Below are 26,695 nucleotides of genomic sequence, written 5' to 3' on the forward strand. Positions count from 1 at the left end.
GAAAGGTTGGGATTCTTTTCCAGAAGTAATTTAAAGGTAGAAGTGAAATATGAAGAAGAGGAGAGAAGCCTTAGACAGAGATCTTTTACAAAAAGAGAGAGATTTACCAAGTAATTTGGCAAAACAAAAGCTGCTGCTAAGAGGGGCATTTGCATCTCAATTCCGGGAAATTTTATAAAGGGACATAGAAAGCAACAACAACAACAAACCAAGCCTGTCACCCGCATCTCCTCTCTTTACATGCATGTGCATCTATGCAACATTGATGTTTGCACAAACCCCCAATGTGGGGTGGTGAGCACACACAAACAAGGGCCGGCAGGGCACTCACTCTGGGGGGAAGACAAGGACAGAGCCCTGGGGGTGTGGAGGGGGAAGTGTGGAAGGGAGAGGGAGGACCTGCCATTGTGCTCTGCACATTCCTGGGAGATGGGATTAGAATACTTATCAGCTCCGCATTCACTGCTCCCCAGCAAAGCTGAAAAGCTCACAAGACCCGGCTTAACCTTCCTTTCAGGCCCTTCACTCCCTTGCAGAGAAGTTCCCTGGCTCAGGGGCCGAAAGAGAGGGGGTGTTTGGGGGCGGGGTGTGACTTGTGGACGAGGACACCCAACTGTGAAGAGCCGGAGATGGCAAGAGGAGAGGCCCTTGGAAGAAATCTGTACCAATAACCTGAAAAAGATGGCTTCCGTTCCGCCACCTTTCTGAATTCCTGCCCCCATCCTGGGGCTGTTTTGACACAGGTGGGGAGGAGTTCAAAAAAAATCCGCCGGGAGTTTGCCTGGCAGAAACCGGATCATTTGGTGCTTTGAGGTGGGATAGCAAAATGCCTCGAATCATAGAATTGTAGGGCCAACCTGCCAATTAGCCCTGGGCACACCAGGACCCACCAGGGAATCTTCCTGTGCCAGCCCTGTTGAAGCCAACAGGGGGGCAGGGGCAAAATGCTGAGCCCCCTCTCCTTAAGTGTCAATGGGGCTGCTGCACGGGAAGACCCAACTCTTGTCTGTCATATTAATTAGGTAAAGGGTAAAGGGACCCCTGACCGTTACGTCCAGTCATGAATGACTCTGGGGTTGGGGCGCTCATCTCACTTTATTGGCCGAGGGAGCGGCGTACAGCTTCCGGGTCATGTGGCCAGCATGGGTAAGCCGCTTCTGGCGAACCACAGCAGCGCACGGAAACGCCGTTTACCTTCCCGCCGGAGCGGTACCTATTTACCTACTTGCACTTTGACGTGCTTTCGAACTGCTAGGTTGGCAGGAGCTGGGACCGAACAACGGGAGCTCATCCCGTGCAGGGATTCGAACCGCCTACCTTCTGATTGGCAAGCCCTAGGCTCTGTGGTTTAACCCACCGCGCCACCAGTGTCATATTAATTAATGATCATTAAATTTATTACCTGCCCTTCACCAGCAAAGTCCCAGCGCTGGTTAAGACAACATAAAAATCGGAAACTTTCTCCCGATCCTCATCCTGAGGTAGCCCCCCCCCTTCACTCCTGGTGGTAAGGCTGTCCCATGGGATAAAGGGGGGCATCATTCCTCCACTGCGTCCAATTTTGCAATTCTGCCCTAATCTGAATCTATCCCATCTGTCAATGGGATGCCATTGCATAAGTGGCTGTGGGAAACAGGGCTTCCAGATTTGAGCTTCCAGACTGCTGGTCAAGGAGATCATTTGCACCCAGTGCCACAATCTTGCCCCGGCTCAGCAAACGCTACGGAAAAACCACACCCGCCTGTGGACAGGTGGCTTTGCTTGAAAGGGGCACAGGAGAAACGGAAAGGCTGTGAGTCTGTGGCAGAACATCTGTTTTGCATGCAGAAGGTGTCAGGTTCAAATTCCAGGTGGAGCTAGGAATAAACTCCTGCCTGAAACCCAGCAGAGCTGCTGCCAGCCAGTGTGGACAATATTGAGCAAAATAGACCATGGGTCTATGGGGGTTGGATCCGGCCAAATCGCCTTCTAAATCCGGCCAGTGGACGGTCCGGGAATCAGCGTGTTTTTACATGATTAGAATGTGTCCTTTATTTAAAATGCACCTCTGGGTTATTTGGGGCCTGCCTGGTTTTTACATGAGTAGAATGTGTGCTTTCATTTAAAATGCATCTCTGGGTTATTTGTGGGGCATAGGAATTCATTCATTTTTTTCCCCTTTCAAAATATAGTCACCTTCCACCCCACCCCCCAAGGTCTGAGGGACAGTGGACCGGCCCCCTGCTGAAAAAGTTTGCTGCCCCTGAAATAAACCAACAGTTTGACTCTGTATAAATTAGCATTCTATATAACCTTTTGGTAGCTAGGGTTTGGAGCTCAGTCCCCCCCCCCCTGCCGCCAATTCCTCAGTTGCACAGTTGGTACAGAATGAGACTCTTACTCTCAGGGTTGTGGGTTCGAGTCCCATCTTGGGCAAAATATTCCTGCATTGCAGGGGGTTGGACTAAGATTGGCCCCCCATGGTCCCTTCCAATTCTACGATTCTTCAAATGCTCAGAGACACCGCTTGGCTTCAGTAAAATTCTAATTATACCTGGTTTTCATACATAGACGTGAAGCTGCCTTGCAGGGAGTCACGGCGTTATTCTGCCGAGCGCATTGGGCTCTGCTCTGGCTGGCAGCAGCCCTCCGTGGTCTCTGGCAGGAAATAAGACATCCCTATCGCTGCCTACCTCATCCTTTTAACTGCAGATGCCGGGGAAATGGACATGGGAGGGTTTGTGTGTGTAAGGGAAGGGCTCTAGCGCCCAGCTTGCCCTCAACCACGGGAAGCAGGCCGTGGGGTTAAGCCCCGGGTGAAATCTTGCCGCCCAAACTCAAATGGTCATCCACTGCATCTCTAAGGCTATCAATCTGATGCTCGACTAGGAAGACGCAGATGCACAAAACCCGATCCTGGACTTACTGGGGCAAAAGGAGGGGAGGAAGAGAAACCAATTCTCTTTCGGAGCTCGCTTTCAAGGAGAAATACTATTTTTTACAAGGAGAAATATTATTTTTACAAAGAAAAAATCTCTCTCTCTCTCCCCTCTTTTTTTTAAAAAAGGAAAAATAGCTGCAGCGCCAGGCAGCCTCGGAGATGGCATTTATAATGGCTGTCTCCGTTATCTGTACGAATTTACTTGTAACTAACAAACAGAGAACTCCCTTGACAGACACTCGGAACAATACCAGCACCGCTAATTGCCGCAATTTGCTCTGTCATTTTCTTTAATTCCTTCATTTTTCTCTCTTGAAATAACCCCGCGGGTCAGACAGAATGCTCCTATAATTAAAAGCATTTAATGTAAGAATTAGAAAGCTGCTAGGATTACGGGGGAAAGAAGGGTACAGTGTGGTTGGGGGGGGATAGAGTGAGAGAGGAATGTATTGGGGTGGCAGAAATACACCCCCCCCCAAAACACACATGATTGCAACATCACCAGCTTTTAAAGCCATAAAGCAGGGGGAAATGACAACCACAGGCTGCCCATGAAACACAAACACCTTATATATTTGATTATATTATTAGTGGAAACCTCTGAAAGGCAAAGACCAGAGAGGGACGGTGGCAGCTGCTTGGAGTGGTGAACTTGGACTGGGACAACCCGGGTTCGAAATGTGATCCATACACAGTGTGAATTGGCAAGGGGGAAAGACAGCCGACTCTACAGGTGGAAGGAAAAAGCCAGCACATCAGGTCAAAGGTCTCCAACCAGCGGGTTGGGACCCACAAATGGACCGCAACAAAACTGTCGACCGGGCACCCTAATCTGACCAGCTTCCACGAGGGGCTGCCGTGTGGTCAGAGCCAAGGTGGTGTAAGGGGTTAGGGTGTCAGACTAGGACCTGCGAGAGCAGGGTTCAAATCCCCACTCGGCCGTGTAGCTCAACTGGGTGACCTTGGGGCCAGTCAGTGTCTCTCACCTCCCTCACAGGATGAAACGGGGAGGGAGGGAGGAGAACCACAAACACAGCCTTGAGCTCCTTGGAAGAAGAGGTGGTATATGAATGTAATAAGTAACTGCTATGGCAGGAGAAAGGCATAGGCCTTTTCCCAAGAACACATTTCTGAATACTAGAACTGAGGGGAAGAGAGACTTTCTGCAGGCAATGGCTTTTCCCACTTGCCTTGCTCCAGCCTCCAGCCCCGGCAGCCTTTCCCAGACCACGACTTCGAGAGCAGCAGCAGCATCCGGGAAGAGAGGCGCTCAGCGATAGTTTTTTAAAAAAATAATTTTATAAGTTGTCTGTCCTCGTTTCTCATTTTGACCCTTTTACGTGGTTTTGTATGCTTTGTGCATTGCGATTTGCTCTTATTTTATTGATTACAGATGAGTAATTCTTTATTGTAATTGACAAGTGTAAACTGTCTAATTGTTATTAGCTGGTGTTTAATTTTGGATTCCAATGGATTATTTAGTATTCGCTTTATTTGATATAAGTTGTTTGTTTTAAAGTTATTGTGACTTTTTATATTGGACCAGATTGTTACTATTAACGTTTAATGTTTATTATTTATTTTTATGTTTGTTGGATGCTACCCAGTGTGACTAGGGCAACCCAGCAAGATGGGTGGGGTATTTATTATTATTATTATTATTATTATTATTATTATTATTATATTATTATACTATCCTACAGCTGTGCCTCTGCTGAGAGAGCTTTCTATGGAGCAGGCGCACTCTGTCCACATTACAGTCTATTTCTATGGCTTTCAAGACTCCTCTTCAAATTTATTGCATTTATCTCCCAACTTTCTCTCCAAGGAGCTCAAGGCGGCGGTACATATTTCTCCTTCCCCTTCTCCACATTTATTCCTCACAACAGCCCTGTGAGGTAGGCTGGGCTGAGAGGCAGTGACTGGCACAAGGTCTCAGCCAGTGAGCTTCATGCCCAAGTTGGGGGGGGGGCAGGATTTGAACCCTGGTCTCCCGGCTCCGGGTCTGAACCTCTAACCGGCACCAACCCAGCTCTCTATGAATGAAATGAAAGTATGCTGAACGAAATTAATGAATGGAAGTATGCTGAGGACTAGAATGCTGAAATGTCCATTGCGGTGGGATAGCTTGGATGCCATGCCAAACAGCTGAAGGCGGGGCGGGGTGGGGTCAGGAAGTTGCCGTAAGAGTCTGCAAGATGTGAGACTTGGAGGGAGCAGGGATGCCACATCAACTTCTCCCTGAATCCAGGGTCTGGGACCAAAAAGCAGGAGCCATCAGGGCGGGTGTGGGGGACTCTCTGGTCCTGAATGGGGTAACTATGCCCCTTTAAGGACCAGGTGCGCAGCCTGGGAGTCATTTTGGACTCGCAGCTGTCCATGGAGGCGCAGGTTAATTCTGTGTCCAGGGCGGCTGTCTACCAGCTCCATCTGGTACGCAGGCTGAGACCCTACCTGCCCGCAGACTTGTCTCGTCAGAGTGGTGCATGCTCTAGTTATCTCCCACTTGGACTACTGCAATGCGCTCTACGTGGGGCTACCTTTAAAGGTGACCTGGAAACTGCAATTAATCCAGAATGCGGCAGCTAGACTGGTGACTGGGAGTGGCCGTCGGGACCACATAACACCGGTCCTGAGAGATCTGTATTGGCTCCCAGTACGTTTCCGAGCACAATTCAAAGTGTTGGTGCTGATCTTTAAAGCCCTAAACGGCCTCGGTCCAGTATACCTGAAGGAGCGTCTCCACCCCCATCATTCAGCCCAGACACTGAGGTCCAACGCCGAGGGCCTTCTGGCGGTTTCCTCACTGCGAGAAGCAAAGCTACAGGGAACCAGGCAGAGGGCCTTCTCAGTAGTGGCACCCGCCCTGTGGAACGCCCTCCCATCAGACGTCAGAGATAAAAATTTACCTGACATTTAGAAAATACCTCATGTATTTTAATATTTGTTGGAAGCCACCCAGAGTGGCTGGGGAGACCCAACCAGATGGGCGGGGTACAAATAATAATAATATAATAATAATAATAATAATAATAACAATCTCCACGTCTCTCTGCACGGTTGCCAACTCCTAATGCCACAAGCAGCCCTGATTGACACACTCTTTCCTCCTTTTCAGAATATCAGTCCAGGCCCACTTTGCTTTTTCTGAAGCTCCTGTTCTGGAGAGCTATGAGGGGAGAATGCCGTGCTGAACTCTGTGGCGGGGCAGATTTTCAGCGCACAAAGGAGGGCAGAGAGGGCATCGTAGCAAACGCCCGTAGGAAAGGCAACAGCAGCAGCAGCAGCTGGAATAAAGCAGGTGAGTGGAAGGAAGGATGGAAATGGCAGCCGAGAGGACAAGAGGAGGGCAGCTGCTGACAGAGGGCTGAGAAAGAAGTTGAGGCAAGGGAGAGAGGGGCAAAAGAGACAGGGCAGAGAAAGAGAAGGCAGAAATTTAGGCGAGAGGAAAGCAAAGACTAGACAAGGCGAAAGAGGACAAAGAGAGCAGGAAGGTAGGGAGAGAGAGAGAGAAAGGTACCAGCAGATGACAAGAGGAAGGAAGGAGGCGGAGAAAAACGAGGGAGAGTTGAATCCTTGTGGATGCCATTGGTTTTTTTAGTGTAAGACAACACAAAATATAATGAAAACAAAATAAAAAAATAAAAAAGTGATTAATTGCATTAAAGATTTTAAGAAGTTTGGTTAATGCTTACGGAAAAAAGATACAAAGTTACTAAAGTATATTGATTTTGAATGCAGCCGAGTGGACGGGGGAGGTCCCTGGTTAAAGAAGATTGAAACTAGAACAGATAAGGATTAATGTATGTTTTATGTTTACTTAGGTAGGTATAAGTTTTCTTTTGTTTATTGTATTTCTGTTTAATTGTTTGTTATGTTTCTTTTAATATGTATATGTGTATGGTATTGTTTTTTTTCTCCTTATGCTTAAAAATAAAATCTTATAAAAAAAAAATTCCTTCCAGTAGCACCTTAGAGACCAACTAAGTTTGTTCTTGGTATGAGCTTTCATCTGAAGAAGTGTGCATGCACACGAAAGCTCATACCAAGAACAAACTTAGTTGGTCTCTAAGGTGCTACTGGAAGGAATTTTTTTAAAAAAAAATTTTTTAACTATGGCAGACAGACACGGCTACCTACCTGTAACAAAATATAATGGTGATTATTACTTTCCCCCACCTTGCTCAGTGTCAAAAACAGGGTTCACTAAAGAGTAGGGGAAATCCAGAAAGCCAAGAGGACACCAGTGCTGAAAGGACATGAAAAATTTGACCAGCAATGCATGGAAATAGGGGCTCGCTTGGATTGAGGGGGAAATAGCATGCCAATTCCTCAGTGTGTGAAATGTGGGGAGATGCTAGCAAATGGAAGTTTGAAACCACCGAAGCTGCCGAGGCGGCACTCAGAAACAAAGCTCGCCAGGAAGCCGTAAAGAACGGACAACCAGTTTTTGAAAAGCAAGCAAACTCTGCTCCCTGTAAGGCAGCAGGAAAGGGTGGGCTGTCTCAACTTGTTCTCAATGTCGCTCCAAATGTAATTTGGATTCATCCCTCTCTCCACAGCGAAGCATTGGCTTCCATGCATACAGGTGAAATCCTGCATTTTGTTCTTTAAAAAAAAGTGAATTTGTTAATTTCATCAGAGCCCTCTGCAAGGAAGGGGTTCTGAACACACAACCCTTACTGTTTTTCATAAAAAGTGAGATGGTGGTCATGCAGAAAAAAAGACTATTTGGACTTCAATATGAAGTTTTGGAGTTCTTGAGAAACGAATCTTTAATATCTGCTTCTTTATTTGACACCTCGTTGCAGCTTTTAAGGGTGGAGTGCCTTGCAGGCGGGTTCAGCTGCTTGAACGAAACCCTTCAATGTAGGGAAGATTTTTATTTTTATTTTTTCAAATTTGGACGTTAAAAAAAAGAACCACTCCAAAAATTGATGAAACTCCAGTCGAGATGTTAATCAAAATTTAACTGACACGTTTCCAACTTTTTTTCATGGCTTTTTTTGGGGGGGGAGGGGGGAGAAAGATCAAGCAGTAAATTTTGCTTCTATGAAAGGAGATGCTTTGCAACATTTAGAACAATTAATTGAACAATTAAGTGGCTGTTTTCCCCATAATATAGGGGTATATATACTGTATATATTTTCAGTGGATCAAATCACCCTTCACTTTGGGCCCAGATTCACTGGAATTAAGATACAGGATGCAGAAAGCTGGACCATAAAGAAGGCTGATCGCCAAAGAATTGATGCTTTTGAATTATGGTGCTGGAGGAGACTCTTGAGAGTCCCGTGGACTGCAAGAAGATCAAGCATATCCATTCTGAAGGAAATCGGCCCTGAGTGCTCACTAGAAGGACAGATCCTGAAGTTGAGGCTCCAGTACTTTGGCCACCTCATGAGAAGAGAAGACTCCCTGGGAAAGACCCTGATGTTGGGAAATATGGAGGGCACAAGGAGAAGGGGACGACAGAGGACAGGATGGTTGGACAGTGTTCTCGAAGCTACTAACATGAGTTTGGCCAAACTGCGAGAGGCAGTGGAGGATAGGGGTGCCTGGCGTGCTCTGGTCCATGGGGTCACGAAGAGTCGGACACGACTGAACGACTGAACAACAACAACATGCAGAAACAATTCTTTGAACTCAGTTGTGACACAAGCTTAAAAGTGCAATTTCAGCAACTAATGCTACCAAAGTTTTGGATTTCGGTTAGTAAACAATACCCAGAATTGGCAAGTGAAGCAATCTCTCATCTGCTGCCACTTAAAAAAATAATAACTTTTTAATAACTCCCCCCCCCACACACACACCATAACAAAATCTGGAAGCACAAACATGCTCAAGTGTCCCACTGAAATCGTCAGCCTTCTTAAAAATCACTGGTTTTCAACAGCATTTTAGTCTTTTGGCTAAGATCAAGTGTAAAAATCACTGGTTTTCATTTGGCAGTAATGCAAAGGCAGCTCTGCGTGCGTTGCCATGTGAATGGCTATTTTAGGATTAATAATGTGCCTTATTAGTACTATTAAACAGAGAAAGGGAAATGGTCCCAAGTTGGAATTCAGAGGTGGGTCTCAGACTTGGACCAGCTGAAGACCACGGCATCAGATTATCTGCAAATTCTGCAAACATCCAAATTCTGCAATCAGAATTAGGCAACCTGGAATGATCTGCAAAATTTTATTCCTTTTGCAAAACATGTTGGATAAGGGATGAGTAGAGAAAGGGACTTGACATTTCCAATTATTATTTCTAGGGAATTTTAAACACCCGAGAGATGGGTCATTCACGTGCCCATTTCACAGACAGAGAATAACGAAGGCCTAGGATGACTTGGCCTGAAAGCCCCTGGAGAGTTTGTGGCTCTTGCTAGATTTGAATCCATGACAGTAATGTAAACCTGTCCTCACCAAGGTCATCAATCCATAGCGTTTTTCAGGCGGCAAGTGAAGGACCAGACAACAGAATACTCCTTCAAGTAACCAGCTCCCCTGAATATAGAAAAGTAGCACGTCACAGAGAGGGATATTCAATCCTGGCTTTTCCCCTGACATGCTAGCTTACTATGTGTGGGGAGCCGTGTTGGTCTGCCATAGTCAAAACAAAAAAATAATAAAAAAATTCCTTCCAGTAGCACCTTAGAGACCAACTAAGTTTGTTCTTGGTATGAGCTTTCGTGTGCACACTTCTTCAGATACATGCACACGAAAAGCTCATACCAAGAACAAACTTAGTTGGTCTCTAAGGTGCTACTAGAAGGATTTTTTAATTTTTTAATTTTGTTTTGACTATGTGTGGGGAGTTTGGTTAGATGGAGGAGCATTCCCATCAAGGAAGCTCTCAGGGAGTTCTGAGCAGGCGCAGCCCAGGCAAAGTTCAACCTCGTGAAACTGAGGCGTAAAATGCAAATTGGATAAATTTTGGGTTGGCTCCCACTCAGTCTAGAATTGAGGCGGCCTTAGGCACTGATTCCTCTCAGACTCGTCCCCCTCTTTCCCCAGCTGCAGAACGGGGTTGCTAGAATAATACAAGCCTACCTTTCAGGGCTGTTGTGAGGATGAGTGGCCTAGTGTTGGTTGGACTCCAGGCCCATCAGCCCCAGCCAGTGGTCGGGGGGGGTGATAGAATCCAGCCACATCTATGGATAGCCACAGGTTCCTCATACCTGAGCTTTATCTCTGTCCTAAATTCTTGCACTGCCTTTGGGGGTTCGATTTCCCCCTTTCCTTTTGCAGCTTCCGAGTTTGGTGGGGGGAAGGGTTAAAGACGGAGCCCAGTGCAGAAATGGCTTTCTCAAATCTCCATGTGGCCACACTGAGGTCTAGGAACTTACTTTCCCCCCAAATAAAATAAGGAATTCGACGCAGCGCCCATGTGCTTCAGTGTTAGCGGAGCAGCAGCCCAAAGACAGCCTACAGCCGTACCTGAACGAAAAGAGCAACCGAAGAACTGATTCTGCGGCATGCATTGTGCGAAAACAAGGCTCGCAGCGGGGGAGGAAGATGGGGGGGGGTGGACAGCATGCAAGCACCATCACAACCGCAATCCACATAGTAATTTTGTCCTGTCATCGTGCAATAATCATAATATTTCACCCTCCACTGAACAATGGTTCTTAATCTCTTAAAACATGTTATTTCCCCCTCCCTTCATTCCACGGCAGGTGGAAGCTTTATTTAAATGAATTTATTTTGCTACGCCTAAGACCTAACGCCGGACTTTTTGCTGACTTTCAGGGGAGCAAATGCCACACAGGAGAGAACGGTCACCATTCGCTTCTATGGAGGGGAGTGTTACAGAAATTACAGGGGGGACCCCCACATTTTAAAGTTGTTAAATGTTACAAATATTATGCCGAATGTATCCTTTCGACTTGACAGCTCAGGGAAGATACCTAGCTTTATAAATCATATAAAATCAACCCCTTTGCCAGTTCCTCCATTCCAACGCCATTTTGCCCTTGGAAAAGGACTCTTCCCAGCCACCTCCCACCATAATCCCTCAAGCGTGAGGACATGAACACACACCCCACCCAAGGAAGGGCCAAGGGGTGACAATTGCTGAGCAGTTACGTTTCAGAAGCCATCACCGGATTTGCCCCAGGTTATGGCTATGCAAAGGGAGCTCTAATGTCCCTCAATGGTGGTGCCTGGACATGTTTGCCAAGGTTGAACTAGTGTAACCCCTGTCTAAAGGTAAAGGTAAAGGTGCCCCTGACCGTTAGGTCCAGTGCGGAGACTCTGGGGTTGCGGCGCTCATCTCGCATTACTGGCCGAGGGAGGGCGTACAGCTTCCGGTCATGTGGCCAGCAGGACTAAGCCGCTTCTGGCGAACCAGAGCAGCGCATGGAAACACTGTTTACCTTTACGGCGGAGCGGTACCTATTTATCTACTTGCACTTTGACGTACTTTCGAACTGCTAGGTGGGCAGGACTGGGACCGAGCAACGGAAGCCAGGGGTGTAGCAAGGGGGGCGTAGGGGGCGGTCTGACCCATGTTCCATAATGGAGGGGGTCACAAATTATCAAGGACAATTACTGCCCTACTAGGGCTGTTCAAAAAAAAACTTTTTTAAAAAAATGCCTGCTCCAAAGGTCTTATCTTACTATACTAGAGATTATATAGCTATATATGAAATTTCTTGCATATCGGTTACCGGTAATATCTTGACCCTCCTCCACCAAAATAGCTGTCTACTTGGCTGTTTTCCTATGTCATGAAGGCTGAAATTTCAGTTCAGAGAACACTTACTGTTCCCAACCCTAACCCTGTGGAAAGCCATCTAATTAGACTTTAATTTGATTTTGAGATGTTTTTAGGAGGTAATTTAATTATTGTTTGATTTTATACCAATGTTATGTATCTGATGTTAGCCACCTTGAGCCTGACTTCGGCCGGGGAGGGCGGGATATAAATAAAAATTTATTATTATTATTATTATTATTATACTATACTACTACTACTACTACTACTACTACTACTGTTATTATTCCTTTGTAAGAAAATATGAAATAACATAAAACCATTTTTGCAGGGGGGAATCAATGGGGGGCTGACAAGAAATTTTCGACACCGGGTACCACCTGACCTTCCTATGCCTGGGGGGGGGGGGACAAAAAAAAATTGGCCCCTGGGTACCAATTTACCTTGCTACGCCCCTGACGGGAGCTCACCCCGTCACAGGGATTCGAACCGCCGGCCTTCTGATCAGCAAGCCCTAGGCTCTGTGGTTTAGACCACAGCGCCACCCGTGTCCCCTGTCTACCCCTCCCCTTTTGTGACGTGTCAGTCATATAAAGATGATGTATCAATGATGCTGTACAAACTGTATTCTGGAATATTGTGGGAAGTTTTAAAAGTCAATGTCACCCTATACTTTGGGTTCACTCGCTGCTGTTTGAACCTGTTGTGCAACAATAAAGGATCTAAGTCTACTGACTGCTGTTTTGCTCCGAATTGCTTGGCTGGAATTTCCTTCTTTTACTGACCGCATGGACCCGCGGGGGACTTGTAGCCTGACGAGCTGGGCTGTTGAGTAGTCTCTCAACCCAGAATTTTCCTTATCAGGAGTAAAGGGCTGTTCTAAGGGACACTATTCCATTGGGGCTCAGCCAGATTCCTGCCCCACAGCTGCCAATTAGTTTCCGGGCCCAATTCAAAGTGCTGGTTTTGACGTATAAAACGGCTCAGGACCCCAACACCTCAAGGACCGCCTCTCCCCCTATGTACTGACCCAGACCCTGCGATCATCATCTGATGCCCTTCCTTGTGTGCCCCCTCCACGAGAGGTCAGGAAGGCGGCAACACGAGAACGGGGACTTTTCTGCAGTGGCTCCCTATTTGTGGAATGCTCTCCCTAGGGAGGTTTGCCTGGTACCTTCATTACATATTTTTTTTAAGTGCCTGGCAAAAACCTTCCTCTATAACCAGGCCTTTGCATTCAACTATCTGTGGCCTTTTAGAAGTGGGAGTTTTTACGCTATTCTCTTTCCTCTTGCCTTTAAAGCATCTATCTAAGTGGGGGGGGGGGTTATATAAAAAAAATTGTTTGTTTGCTGCTTTGGCTTGCCCTGGTCAAGACAAAGCAACTAACAAATTTAATAAAAAATAAATAAGCAAACGGACGCCTCCTTTCTCATATGAACCCACCTGCTTTCTGAGATAATCACCAAAGGTTCTGTTCTTGCTTTTGCAGGTCTGACAGGCAGGTACCAGGGACGCCCCGTGGTACCAGGGACGTACCAGGGATGTCCTCTTTAGTGGTGGCACCCAAGCTGTTGAGTCACCTCACAAGAGGCATTTCCCACCCCATATGCGTTAACACTGTTTCATTTGAGTTCTTAAACAAGAGGTAGCTGTAAACTCTTGCTCCATTTGTTACCTTCTGCAGCTGCTTATTTGAATTTGTTCTTTCCATCTCACCGCACTGGCCTTTTGACACCCGAGATATAATCCCCCCCCCCTTCTGATGTAAATAGTTTCCACCGATTTAAATATTTTGTTTTCATATTGTGGCAACCCACATTGGGACCTTATGGCGAAGGGCAGGCCCAATGAGAGAGAGAGAGAGAGTATATAGTGAATCCAGTTCTCCAACTCTGATTAGAAAAGACAATCACAATTTTAAGAATGGATTCCCTCCTGTTACAAAACCCAGTTTTGTGGTGTAGTGGTTAAGAGCAGTAGACTCGTAATCTGGGGAACCGGGTTCGTGTCTCCACTCCTCCACATGCAATTGCTGCGTGACCTTGGGCTAGTCACACTTCTCTGAAGTCTCTCAGCCCCACTCACATCACAGAGTGTTTGTTGTGGGAGAGGAAGGGAAAGGAGAATGTTGGCCGCTTTGAGACTCCTTCGGGTAGTGATAAAGCGGGATATCAAATCCAAACTCTTCTTCTTCTTCTTCTTGAGGAAGCTACTGCAACTGGAAGTAGCAGGACAGCTGTGCTAACCTAATCAAAGCAAATATTTTGCAAGATCGTTCCTCTGGCATCATCAGGAAAGGTAACTCAGGAGTAGCAGTTACAGGTGGGTAGCCGTGTTGGTCTGCCATAGTCGAAACAAAATAGGAAATTCTTTCCAGTAGCACCTTAGAGACCAACTGAGTTTGTTCTTGGTATGAGCTTTCGTGTGCATGCACACGAAAGCTCATACCAAGAACAAACTCAGTTGGTCTCTAAGGTGCTACTGGAAAGAATTTCCTATTTTGTCAGGAGTAGCAGTTGGTGTAGGGATAGTGGAACAACAACATCTGTACCCCATTCATCTGATTGGGTTGTTCCAGCTGCTCTGGGCAGCTTCCAAAATATTTAAAAAGACAATAAAACATTGAACTTTAAAAACTTCCGTAGACAGGGCGGCCTTCAGGCGTCTTATAAAAGTCCGGCAGTTGTTTATCTCCTTGACTTCTGGTGGGAGGGTGCTCCACAGGGAGGGTGCCACCACCGAGAAGGCCCTCTGCCTGGTTCCCTGTAACTTCACTTCTCACTGTGTGGAACTGCCAGAAGGCCCTCAGAGCTGGACGATGAGAGTAACTAAGCCAAGGCCTTTTAGAGCTTTAGAGGTCAGCACCAACACTTTGAATTGCGCTCAGAAACTTACTGGGAGCTCTTAACCCCCTGATTTAGTGGAGGCTTTCACCCCCCACGAGGTCAAGGAGCTTGCTTCAAAAGAGCGGTATGTTTAAGAAGCGACAGATTCTGAAGAAGCTAAAGATCACCAGATTCAAGGTTGAGACCTGAAAAAACCCGACAAAATTAAGAGCCCCTGCCTTCCAAACTCCACTCATGCTGCCAAAATACTGTGAAGCAGTTGTTGCTTTGACCCCCATCCGACCCCCATCATATCCTGATTGACACTGCTTTTAATCCATGGTAGATTTTTGCCAGTTCCTTGCTACCATTCTGGTTACACTGCTATCTAAACTGCAAGGGTTTTTTTGGGGGGGGGGCGGAATCTGTGTAAAGCCAAAACTAATTTTTGCACTCTGTAAAAATTAGGCACATCTGCATATATTTTCTCATTTGTACTGATGGGCAAACTCTGCTCAGCAATGCTCATGGTTGAAAAAACTGAAATCTGAAAATCTGAAAAATTAAGGGAACCTGTTTTGGGGACCAGAAATTTAAAAAATTAAATGGGTGAAGTGTGTCTGCATTCTCTACAAGTCCCCTGATACCCTTCTTGAGAAAAAGAAGTCACCCTCTCCCCCCTTTTCCAAAATTTAAGCTTCCTTGGCTCAGAAATGGACCTCATTCTATGCCAGGCCACTCTGGAGCAGGCACAGGCAAACTCAGCCCTCCAGATGTTTTTGGGACTACAATTCCCATCATCTCTGACCACTGGTCCTGTTAGCTAGGGATCATGGGAGGTTGTAGTCCCAAAACATCTGGAAGGCGAGTTTGCCTGTGCCTGCTCTGGAGGAATATGAGTTCCCATCTATAATCAAGTAGCTTTTTGATTTCAAATGAGGAAGCATAGGTGCCAGGTCCCTGGGGATCGAGAACCCAAAAAATTTCCCATGAAGGGACATGGCACCCACAAATTTTGTCGCCAGGGCCATACATGTTGCATGGCTCCCATGGACCCTTGGCACCCACAGTCGAGGGTCCAAGCTGGCACTCCTGTGGGGAAGGGTTGGATTTCAGTGGTAAACAATTTGTTGTTGTTCAGTTGTGTCCGACTCTTCGTGACCAGGCACGCCTATCCTTCACTGCCTCTCGCAGTTTGGCCAAACTCATGTTAGTAGCTTCGAGAACACTGTCCAACCATCTCATCCTCTGTCGTCCCCTTCTCCTTGTGCCCTCCATCTTTCCCAACATCAGGGTCTTTTCCAGGGAGTCTTCTCTTCTCATGAGGTGGCCAAAGTACTGGAGCCTCAACTTCAGGATCTGTCCTTCTAGTGAGCACTCAGGGCTGATTTCTTTAAGAATGGATAGGTTTGATCTTCTTGCAGTCCATGGGACTCTCAAGAGCTCCTCCAGCACCATAATTCAAAAGCATCAATTCTTCGGCGATCAGCCTTCTTTATGGTCCAGCTCTCACTTCCATACATCACTACTGGGAAAACCATAGCTTTAACTATACGGACCTTTGTCGGCAAGGTGATGTCTTTGCTTTTTAAGATGCTGTCTAGGTTTGTCATTGCTTTTCTCCCAAGAAGCAGGTGTCTTCTAATTTCGTGATCATGTAACCCAAGAAAGTGAAATCTCTCACTATTGTGGTAAACAATAGACCCAGAAAAATGGAGACTGTCTGCAGGCCGAATCCTGCACACTACTATAACCGCCAAACGTTTTGGAGGGCACGGAATATTATCCTTTCCTAATCCAGCGGAGTCTCCCTTCTTCCGGCAAAAGTGTAATGGGGGGGGAAGCATTCCCTCCCCCTTTCACAAAAGAAGAGAAGAAGAAGAAGCCGCGAGAGGGTTAATGTCAAAATCTGGCGGGATTATTGGAGTCACAAAAAAGAGAGTCGTCCAGAGCTGGAGCAATCACTGAATTCTTCCCCAAGTGTGTAATTATGTGGGAGAAAAAGCCAGTGGAATCGCAGCGGATTACGGCCGAGCAGCTGCAAACCCCCTTTTGCGCAGTCGGAGCAGCGGGAGAATTAGCTGCAGCTGAATGGCAAAGAGCAAACCCATCTCTTGGCTCCTTGCTGGCAAAGTTAGCTGGGAAGGGTTGAACCGATGCCTCATAATTTGGAGACGGGAGAGCGACAGTAGGGGGAAGAAAGGAGGGAAAATATTCTGCGCAGCCTGGCCAAAAAAGATCCCAAGATCAGTTCCTGGAACTCCGAGGCTCGCTTTGGAAAATGACTCTAGGGAGTTATCTCCAGGGAAGACCAGATGCAAAGTCGTAAACACTTTCTTAGTCTTTATATGCAGCTGTGGAACCTATTTCATGCATCAAACCTTACAACAGCCTGGCCAAGTAGGTCCTGGCAGATGGGGACCTAATATTGAGAAGGAGAGAAGCTACAGTGCGAATCTGCGGCAGAGAAACACGCCAAGGCAGGGACAGAGTCGTGTCATGGACAGAGTGCCTGATTACTACTGGAGAGACCCGAGTTCAAATCTGTCTTCAGTCGTGAAGCTCACTGCATGCCCTTGAGCCAGTCACTTGTCTCTCACCTTAGCCAACATCGCAGGGTTGTTGTGAGGTTATAAGAGCAAAGTTCTCCATGCTCCTTAGAAGATGACCAGGATTAAAATAAGGCGTCACGGTCGCCAACCACCAGCAGCACAAGAAGGGGGCATTAGGGCAAGACGGTGGCACTAAGCTTCCGCTCGCTTCGTTCCCATCATCCGCACCCAGCCAGCCCTCGCCTGTTCTCTTCCTCCTACACTGCAAGCCAAACGCATCCCGTCTTCCGCCGACTCAAACACCAGCCAGGGGCAAAAAGGGACAAGGGGGTCTCCACGCATCCAGCCAACGCGAGGCAATCTGGGTCAATTAGATTGAGTGGCCCGGGGGTGGTGCAACCATGGATGGCGGCCAAGCGTGGGCGAGTCACCTTTGCAAGGGGGGAAATCGAGGCAGCAGCCGTTCCTCCACCTCCCTCCCTCCGCCGGGCTGGTTGGGGGTGGAAGGCTGGGCTTCAGCAACTGAGTTTGGGGCTGGCCCTTGGCTCTCCGCCAGGCCGAGGGCGATTCGGTACCCGTTGAGAAGCCAGAGGACAGGGCGTGCAGCCAAGGGACTCGATGGCAAACGGGCGGGTGCCTAAATCATCACGCACCCAGGTCCATCCATCTCTCTCTGTCTGTCTCTCACACCCACGGCCGTGGTCTGCTTACCGGGGAGGAGAGCAAGGACATAAGAAGCACCTTGCTGGAGGAAATCTGTCTGAGATAACAAGGAGAGCTGGCTGGATCCGGCCAATGGCCCTCCCAATCCAGCATCCTGTTGTCACAGTGGCCAAACAGATGCCCCCCACAGGAAGCACACAAGCAGGATCCGAGCACAAGATCAACTCTCTCGTCCTGTGGTTTCCAGAGACTGATGTTCAGAAGCATTGCAGCCTCCAACCGTGGAAGCAGAGCCTCGCCGGCAGCCTGACCCCTCTCGTGAATTTGTCCAATCCTCTTTTAGAGCATTTCTGTACCCCAAGTGCGAACAGACCCCCCCCCACCGCCCCATCCAGAACACGACCGAGGGCAACAACGCTTGAGAAGGAAAAGTCGCACGCATGGGAGGTAACGGGAAATGGAAACGTAGGGAGCTGCTTCCACAGAGCTCAGTGTTGCCCGCAATGACTGGCAGCAGCCGCTCTCCAGGGTTTCAGGCGGGGGACGTTTCCAAGCCCTGCCTGGAGACGCTGCCAAGGACCTTCTGCATGCAAAGCAGGTGTCCTGTCACTGAGACGCAGCCCTTCTCCAATACAGTGGTACCTCGGGTTACATACGCTTCAGGTTACAGACTCCGCTAACCCAGAAATAACGCTTCAGGATAAGAACAGAAATCGTGCTCTGGCGGCGCAGCGGCAGCGGGAGGTCCCATTAGCTAAAGTGGCGCTTCAGGTTAAGTTACAGGTGGTTAGCCGAGTTGGTCTGCCATAGTCGAAACAAAATAGAAAATTCTTTCCAGTAGCACCTTAGAGACCAACTGAGTTTGTTCTTGGTATGAGCTTTCATGTGCATGGTATCTGAAGAAGTGTGCATGCACACGAAAGCTCATACCAAGAACAAACTCAGTTGGTCTCTAAGGTGCTACTGGAAATAATTTTCTATTTTGTTTCGCTTCAGGTTAAGAACAGTTTCAAGTTAAGAGCGGACCTCCGGAACGAATTAAGTACTTAGCCACTGTACAAGCAGAGAGAGAAGGTGGAGGAAATGCCCCTGGGTCAGGACAAGGATTTCTGTCCCGGATCCCAAAGAGGCTGGGAAGAGAGTCCTGCTGCATGGGCTGTCAAACAGCAGCCCCACTGGATTTGCCCATATTCAGCTGTTGTGTTATTTCGCCTTTCCCCTCCTTCCCCAACTCTTTCTGTTATAAGCTCTTCTGGGAAAGGACTTTCCCTCCATTTGTACTGGGGCGCATTGTCATGCATGCAGCGACAGTGCTATTAAAATGAGAAGCATGACAAAAAATAAGAACACAGGGTGAAACTGCAAAATGCAACGGTTAAGAACAGGGAGTCGGACACCAGCGGGCAAACTGGGACAGCCAAGGGCAGTTTCTCCAGCTCCCTGAATTGTCTGACCACATTCAGGCGAAGTACAGGTGAAAGTTTCCCCGTTGCAAGGAAGAAATAAACATTTTTAAGCTGTCAAACGCCCTCCCCCTTACGTGCTCATTCGTTTGGAAGATTCGCGAAGGGCTTAATGAAAGAGATCGCTAATGGTGTGCAAAAGGAGCTGTAGACAAAACAAGAGCTAAAATCTGCAAGAAAGACCATTAAAAAACAAAAAACAAATTTATGTACATGCATCACAGGGGGTTGGACTTGATGACCCTTTGGGTCCCCTTCAAAATCTATAATTCTATGAAACTATCGTGACTGAAACACAGATAAAAATCAGGAAAGCTTTGAACGTAAGGATAGGCAATTAAATGACGCCCCTGGGTGGGCTCTTAGAGCATGTCTTCTTTTTTGATTCTGTGCACTTTTTTGATTCTGTGCACTTTTTTGATTCCCTTGGGTGTCATCTGTCAGGGGCTGCTGCTCAGGACAGTCTCACTCTGGCTACATTTGCACCACAAATGTTAAAGCACTACGATTCCACTCTAAACAGCCATAGCTTCCCCCCAAAGAATTATGGGACCTGTACAGTGGTATACCTTGGTTCTCAAACTTAATCCGTTCCGGAAGTCCGTTCCAAAACCAAAGCGTTCCAAAACCAAGGCGCGCTTTCCCATAGAAAGTAATGCAAACGGATTAATCAGACTTTTGAAAACAACCCCAAACAACCCCAGACAGCAATTTTACTATCTAACGAGACCATAAAATGGAAGCAATAAAGTGCAGTTGCACAATCAACCAATCAGTAGCTGATCCGGGTTCCACACAGTCACAGAAACAAAACCAAAAAGAGCCGCAAAAACAAAAACACAAAATAGATAGCAAAAACAGACAGACCTCAGCGTAACACTCAAAATGGAAGTGTGGCACTCAAATCAGAAGCGTACACTCAAAACGGAGCATGTTTGGCTTCTGAAAAAGGTTCGCAAACTGGAACACCCACTTCCGGGTGGGTTCGCAATGTTTCGGTTCCAAGTTGTTTGAGTACCAAGGCGTTTGAGAACCAAGGTACCACTGCAGTTAATTAAGAGCGCGTAGAGGTGTTAGGAAACACACACACACACACACCCATTCCCCTCTCCCAGAGCTACAATTCCCAGAGCGGTTGAATGCCTCTTCCCTCTGGGAACTGCAGCTCCTAACGACTCTCGGCACCCTTTGCAAACTACAGCTCCTTTTAGGCAGGGCGTTAAGGGTTGAAAGGGAACACCTAGAACTAAACCCAGAATTGGCAACAGGGCAGCCAGTCAAGGACTAGCCTAATGTGATGTGATCTGCTTGCTCCGAACAAAATATCCTGGAGGCTGCATTCTGGATAAATCAGAATGAAATTCCTGGCTGTGCCTTCAAGCCCAGCCGCGTGGTTTGGTGATGCTCCGCAACTCTGTCACCTAGACGGGGCAAACTTTAATTCGGAGCCACAAGGAAGGAGCTTGCTAATCTCCAAACACTCTTTTTATTTATTTTGCAAAAACCCACATACCTCTGGATCGTAGTATGACCTCCAGGGGTTTACAGTACAAGAAATATTAAAGCAAAACTTCCAAACCCTCCTGGTTCCACTCTCTCGTTTCCCCCACCTCAAATTTTAGATTGTTAGCAACTAGGCGGCAGGAACATGTCACTTTTGAACTCTGCGGAGCACTGCAAACGCTCAGGGGCCCCATAAAATAACCCTAAGCAAATTCAGTTTTATGCTTGCTGTCCCCACATCCCTTCCTTCATCCCATTTCTTCCACACTGGCTGAGTGACTGGGGGGGTGGGGGGGGTGGCAGGGAAAAAAAGAACTGAAAAATCAGGCTCCATTTTACTTGTCAAATTAGGGGCAATTTAAACAATTGGTCTCCCTCCAGATGTTTTAATAAACCGCTGATTGATTAATCAACATGACCTTAATATTTTTCCTGGCTAAGCCCCGGGAAGATCTTTGCTGGCGGCATTAAAAACTGCTGCTAATTGCGCTAATGCGATTGATTAGGAAATTGGCCCCAGGTCAAAGATGGTAATTAGTACAGGGGAAATCGCTGGCCAACAGACTCTTTTGCGGATGGGGGTTGTTGGGGGGGGGGGGAAGAGAAGAGAAGAGAGAGAGAGAATAATTTGCCCGTCAGGCAAGGTGCTGCAAGTCAGGATTCCTGGGTTCTAGCTGCTTTTGCCCAGAGGCGACATTTGCAAGTGGTTAAGAGTTTTATGGGTTGTTATTTGAGGACGGGTGAAATTCAGGCTTCCGGGACCTGTGTTCTTTTTCTTCTTCGAAAACTCCAAGGTCCACTCAGAACCAGCACAATTATAAGGCAGAGGGAGGCACTCTCCTCAAAGAATTATGGGAACTGTAGTTTCTTAACGGTGCTGTGAGGAGGACACACCCCCGCGCCATTCCCCATCCCAGAGCTAAAATTCCCAGAATTCCCTGGGAAGAAGGATCAATCGTTAAATCATTCTGGGAACTGCAGCTCTGTGAGCAACTCTCAGCACCCTTCGCAAACTACAGCTCCCAGGCCACTTTTTTGGGGGGGGGAAGCCACGGCTGTTTAATGTGGAATCATAGTGTGTTAAGTGTATGGCATGGCTGCAAATTGTTATGTAACTTACGGTTCTGGCATTTTCACTCCCAGGATAAGGTGCTGGGCAGATTTTCTACCTCAAGTGTCAAAGTAACTCGGGCCAGCCTTAATTACATTGCAATTTGAGTAGGAGAAGCAGAAAATGGGCCGGACCATTTTCTGCACACCCTCCAAAACCGGGATGCACGTCTTCCTGTGAGATCTCAGTGCGAAATCACGGCACCCTAAATGGCAGCCGTGCTCTCGTGTGAAAAAGCGGGATGTCCTGGTTTTTTTCTGTTCCACCTTAGGCAGCAAAATGTACTGGGTTAGCACCCGCCAATCAGAGCCAAGTGAAGGGGGAAATAATGGGGGGGGCGGGGAAAGTGAAAGACCAAGCACAAAATGGCTGACTCAGGGAGCAGGAGTCGAACCCATTACCCTTCCTCCCTGGCCCCTCATAAGTCTAAACACTTGGATGTCCTGTAGCCAGGATGGATCTTCACCCAAGTGACTAAGATCAGAGATCCTTGCAGAAAATTAGAAAACCTGCCAGCAGAGTTACATCAAAGAACCAATTAATATTTATGTTTTGCAGGTGAGAAAGAAAGGGGCTGGGAGATTCAGTTTTATGAAATGGGAAAGTTCTGCAAACACTGGTAAGCATGAAGTCCCATTTTACAGCTGGGGAACACTGAGGCTCAGAGAGACACAATCCTCCCAAGGACATTTGCACTTTCCTGAAACCTTGGAGAATTGCAGCAGAGAATACTGAGCTAGAGGTCTGACTCTGTATAAGGCACCTTGTTTATGTTCCTATGATATTGTAGCAGCCGGCAGTACCTTGGAAAAAGGAAGCTGCAGTTTTTGTTAAGCGCCTTCTTTAAAAACAGATTTCCCCCTCCCCTCCCAGATCTGATTAATTAACTAAATCTGATTAATTAGTTTTTGCTTGGTGGAAATGCCCACGTTAAACTGTCGGATCAACTCCAAGAGAAGCTGGAGGAGGAGGAAGTTGTAAAACAGGATTCAACCTAAGAGGAATCAGTCTAACATCAGACAGACAGGTCAGTGCAAGAGGTTAAAGAAACAGGGATGATCTGGGGATCTGGAGGTCCCAAACTCTATCTGTCTTAACCCCTCTTTTGCAAGCTGAGTTGCACCTAAAGTTTCAGAAAAAAGGAACCTGTTACGTTAGAATTATAGAACCGTACTGTTGGAAGGGACCTGAGGGTCATCTAGTCCAACCCCCTGCAATGCAATGTTGTGCTCTAACTCCCAGCTGTGGCTGGCGCTGGTGGGAGTTCTAGTCCAGCAGCATCGCGGGGGGGGGGGACCACAGGTTCCCCAAGCAAGGTGTGAAGGCAACAGCTCTCCCCTGTGGATCCAGCACCTGGTATTCAGAGATATGCTATTCCCAAGGCTGGAGGCTCCATGGAGCTATCTCAAGAGTGGCCAATGGACTTTCCCTCTTAAAAGAATTAGCCTAAACCTTTAAAAATAAAAATGGCATGTAAGGTAGCAGTCATCACCCACATCTTGAAGCAGTGAGTTCCACAAGTTAATTGTGCATTGTTGTGTGACCAATATTTCCTTCTGCCCGCCCTGAACCGACTGCCCATCAATTTCATTGGATGAAAGCTCTCCCCCCCCCCCCGCCACTCCCAGCTACTAGTATTACCCTTTCCACAGTTCAGGGCCCAAACATCAATTTCCACACTGCTTTCCACATACTATGTTACTAGTCCTCATTGTAAAAGCTAACTCATGCAGCACACTCTGCCCATAAATTAAGCACTCGGGCATCCTAATTCTCCGTTCTGACCCCCCCTTTGGCCCTCCAACACCACTCTCTATTTTTAAACCCTCTTCCAGGACACAGCTGCAACAGAACAATAGGGGGAAAGCCCTTCCATAGTTTTTTAAAGTTCTCGGCGCTCATTTTTCAAAGCTGATCATTAACAGAATTCACTCTGCAGAGATTTTGGCTCCTCTTGCAAACAGGGTGGCTAGGGGGGGGTGCAGAGTTCGGCTCAACAGCAAAATGCCCCTTTTTCAGTGCTGGAATTTGCTTTTTGAGGAGGGGGGTGGAGAGGCAAAAGGGGTGCAGGGAGAGGGGGAGAAACGGACAGCACCTCGCCCAGCCTCCCCAAACAATAGGCAGATGTTTATCCCTATTTCATGGAACACTCGTTATTTGGCTGATAATTACCCCGCGGGTAATGATAGTAATCAGAAATTGCTGCAAGCCTGTATTCTTCCAAGGCAGTTAATTTATTTAATTACACACTTTGAAGCTGCATTATTTAAATGGTGATTTATTGCATGGCTAATCAATGCTATTTTATCTGGGCAAGCGCCTTTGTGCGGTGCGCGCGTGAGCGCATGGGTGTGTTGGAATGAAACGGCGCCCTGGCCTTTTCTGCGAGGAATTAGGGATGCGGGAAGAGAGGAGGAGGAGGAGGAAATGGACAGGCTCGGGGGAGCTGAGATTTAACTGTGTCATGGGAAAGGGGCGCCAAGAAGGACGCCAGGAGAGAGACCGAGAGACCGGCAGGAGGGGACGAACCGCAACTCGGCCGCAGAACATGCAGAAGTCCCCAGGTTCAATTTCCAGGTAAAAGGATCTCAGGTAGCAGGCGATGGAAAAGACCTTCCTCTAACCAGCGGTCCCAGAGAGTCACTGCCAGTCAAAGCAGACTGGACTATAGGGTTGCCATATTCCAAAAAGTGAAAATCTGGACCCAAAAGTTGTTGAGCGCTGGCAGCATTGAGATAAATTCAACAGTGCAAACAAGTTTTGATGGATGCAATAATGGAATACTGAATGGTACAGTTCTTTGTAAAATATGCAGGGATTTATGATTTGTAAAATGAAGCGTGGAAAGAGAAGAAGGGGAGTCACTGCTATTTTATGGATGTAAAATAAGTATTTTAAATTGTAAAGCAGAAAACTTAATAAAAAAATTACACACATACATACACACAGAGAGAGAGAGAAAGAGAGAGAGAGAGCTTTTTCTGGGGGGACACATACCCCTAAACATTTTGTGAATCTAAGTTGGGCCTCATTGAGGGGCAGTATTTCAATATGGGTAGGAAAATGAGAGTACTTTTAAAGGAAAAAAGCAGTGTGTGTATGTAATGTATGTGTGGTGTGTGTGTGTGTGTATATATAATATTTACACGCACACACACATACGTAAGTTGTTGAGCTTTGTTGTTGTCTTGCCAAAGTTGTTGCACACACACACACACACACACACGTAAGTTGTTGAGCTTTGTTGTTGTCTTGCCAAAGTTGTCGCTGAAGCTTTGAGCAATTTTTAAGGAGGTTTGCCAAAATCTACACTTCCGGCATGGGTTGCCATAAACCCGGATTTCCCCTGACGTTTCAGCGAATTCCACCCGGGACGCTGTTTATGGGGGGCCAAAACCCGGCCATGTGTGGGAAATTCTGGACGTATGGCAGCCCTCGGTGGTAGGGGGCAACTTCTTAGGATCTAAACAAGGGAGAGTCCTTAACCTTTGGCTCCAAGCTTCCTTCCAGAGGCAGCGATGGTCTTTTGCCACTCTTACAGCTAAAAAAAACCAAACCAAGTCGCTGTCCCTCATGGCGCACGGACCATAATCCACACACATTTGCCACCCACCTTTGCCAGGCGGGGAAGGCCCTTCTGCCCGCAGGGTCCAGGGCGGGTCTCCGTGGTTGGCAAAGTCGCGCATCTTGAGGTAACTGATGGTGAGCCGGACGATGGAGGCCTTGTCCAGCTGGCTGGTGATGGCTCCGGGCAGCGGCAGCATCTTGGCCAGTTCGTAGAACTCGAAGTTCTCCTTGCCCCGGCGGGAGCGTGCAGCGTTTCGGGACTTCTCCTTGCGCAGGGCCTGGAGGCTGCGGAAAAACCACCATCATTATTTTTTATCTATTAAATTTATCTGTCACCCCTTCACCCGAAGATCCGGTACAGAAACACAAAAACACGGGTCGTAACAGCAACAAAGACGTTAGGTTGGCCTCAACTAGGGCCAGGGCCTTCTCAATATTGGCCCCGACTTGGTGGAACAGCCTATCACAAGAGACCAGGGCCCTGCAGGATTTGGCATCTTTCCGCAGGGCCTGCAAGACGGAGCTGTTCCACCTGGCCTTTGGGTTGGTTTCTGTTTAATATTTATGCTTCATCTTTTATTGGTGGGATATTTGAAATTGAGACCTGCAGTTTTAATTGAATTTTTAAATTTGTATTTTAATCTGTTATTTTAAATTGATCGTTTTTATGTTTCTTGCTGTGATTTTAATTGATGTTAGCCGCCCTGAGCCCGGTTTTCTGGCTGGGAAGGGCGGGGTATAAATAAAATTATTATTATTATTATTATTATTATTATTATTATTATTATTATTAATAACCACCAGCCTCCTGAACAGGACCGAGATATGGGCCTGACCTGACCGAACGCCAACCGACAGGCTAGAAAGCAACTGCCTTCGTCGGCCATTTAACCGCTCACGGAGCGGCAGGACCAGCTGTGAACGGCAGAAAAGGCAGACAAGGCAAACCTTAAAACTCATAGAATTGTTGTAGAGTTGGAAGGGCCCCGGTGATCATCCAGTCCAACCCGCTGCAATGCAGGAACCCCACTTCGCAAGAAGCGCAAAAGGGTTTCCATTTGTTCCCCCAGCCCCTACTTTTCCTCAGAGGTCCCTGTTCAAAATATTAAGAGAAAGATGGTGGTTATATCGTATGAAATGTCTCAGAAGAGACACCTGCACCAGGGTGGATAAAAATATGATTTTTTTAAAATAAAAAAAAACTTGGATTTTTTAAAGTGGATTTTTAAAATAAAATGCTTTTGGAGGCAAAATATTTCTAAAGAGTTTTCTAAGTTAAATTATAGTCATAGCTGTCAACTTTTCCCATTTCTAAGGGAAATTCCCTTATTCCGAACAGGATTCCTCGCAAGAAAAGGGAAAAGTTGACAGCTATGATTATA

General features: G+C 47.1%; 1 protein-coding gene across 1 annotated transcript in view; it reads right to left on the minus strand.

Annotated features, from left to right (window-relative positions):
- Window positions 1-26,695, minus strand: part of LOC117052046 (neuronal PAS domain-containing protein 3-like) — a 73,190-nt gene that overhangs the window by 44,810 nt on the left and 1,685 nt on the right. Inside the window, exon 2 of the mRNA XM_033158773.1 lies at window positions 25,360-25,598. Coding sequence (XP_033014664.1) covers window positions 25,360-25,598 — 239 coding nt within the window. The remainder of the gene's footprint in view (window positions 1-25,359; window positions 25,599-26,695) is intronic.

This window comes from Lacerta agilis, chromosome 8 (assembly GCF_009819535.1).
Source record: "Lacerta agilis isolate rLacAgi1 chromosome 8, rLacAgi1.pri, whole genome shotgun sequence".
Taxonomy (NCBI): Eukaryota; Metazoa; Chordata; class Lepidosauria; order Squamata; family Lacertidae; genus Lacerta; species Lacerta agilis.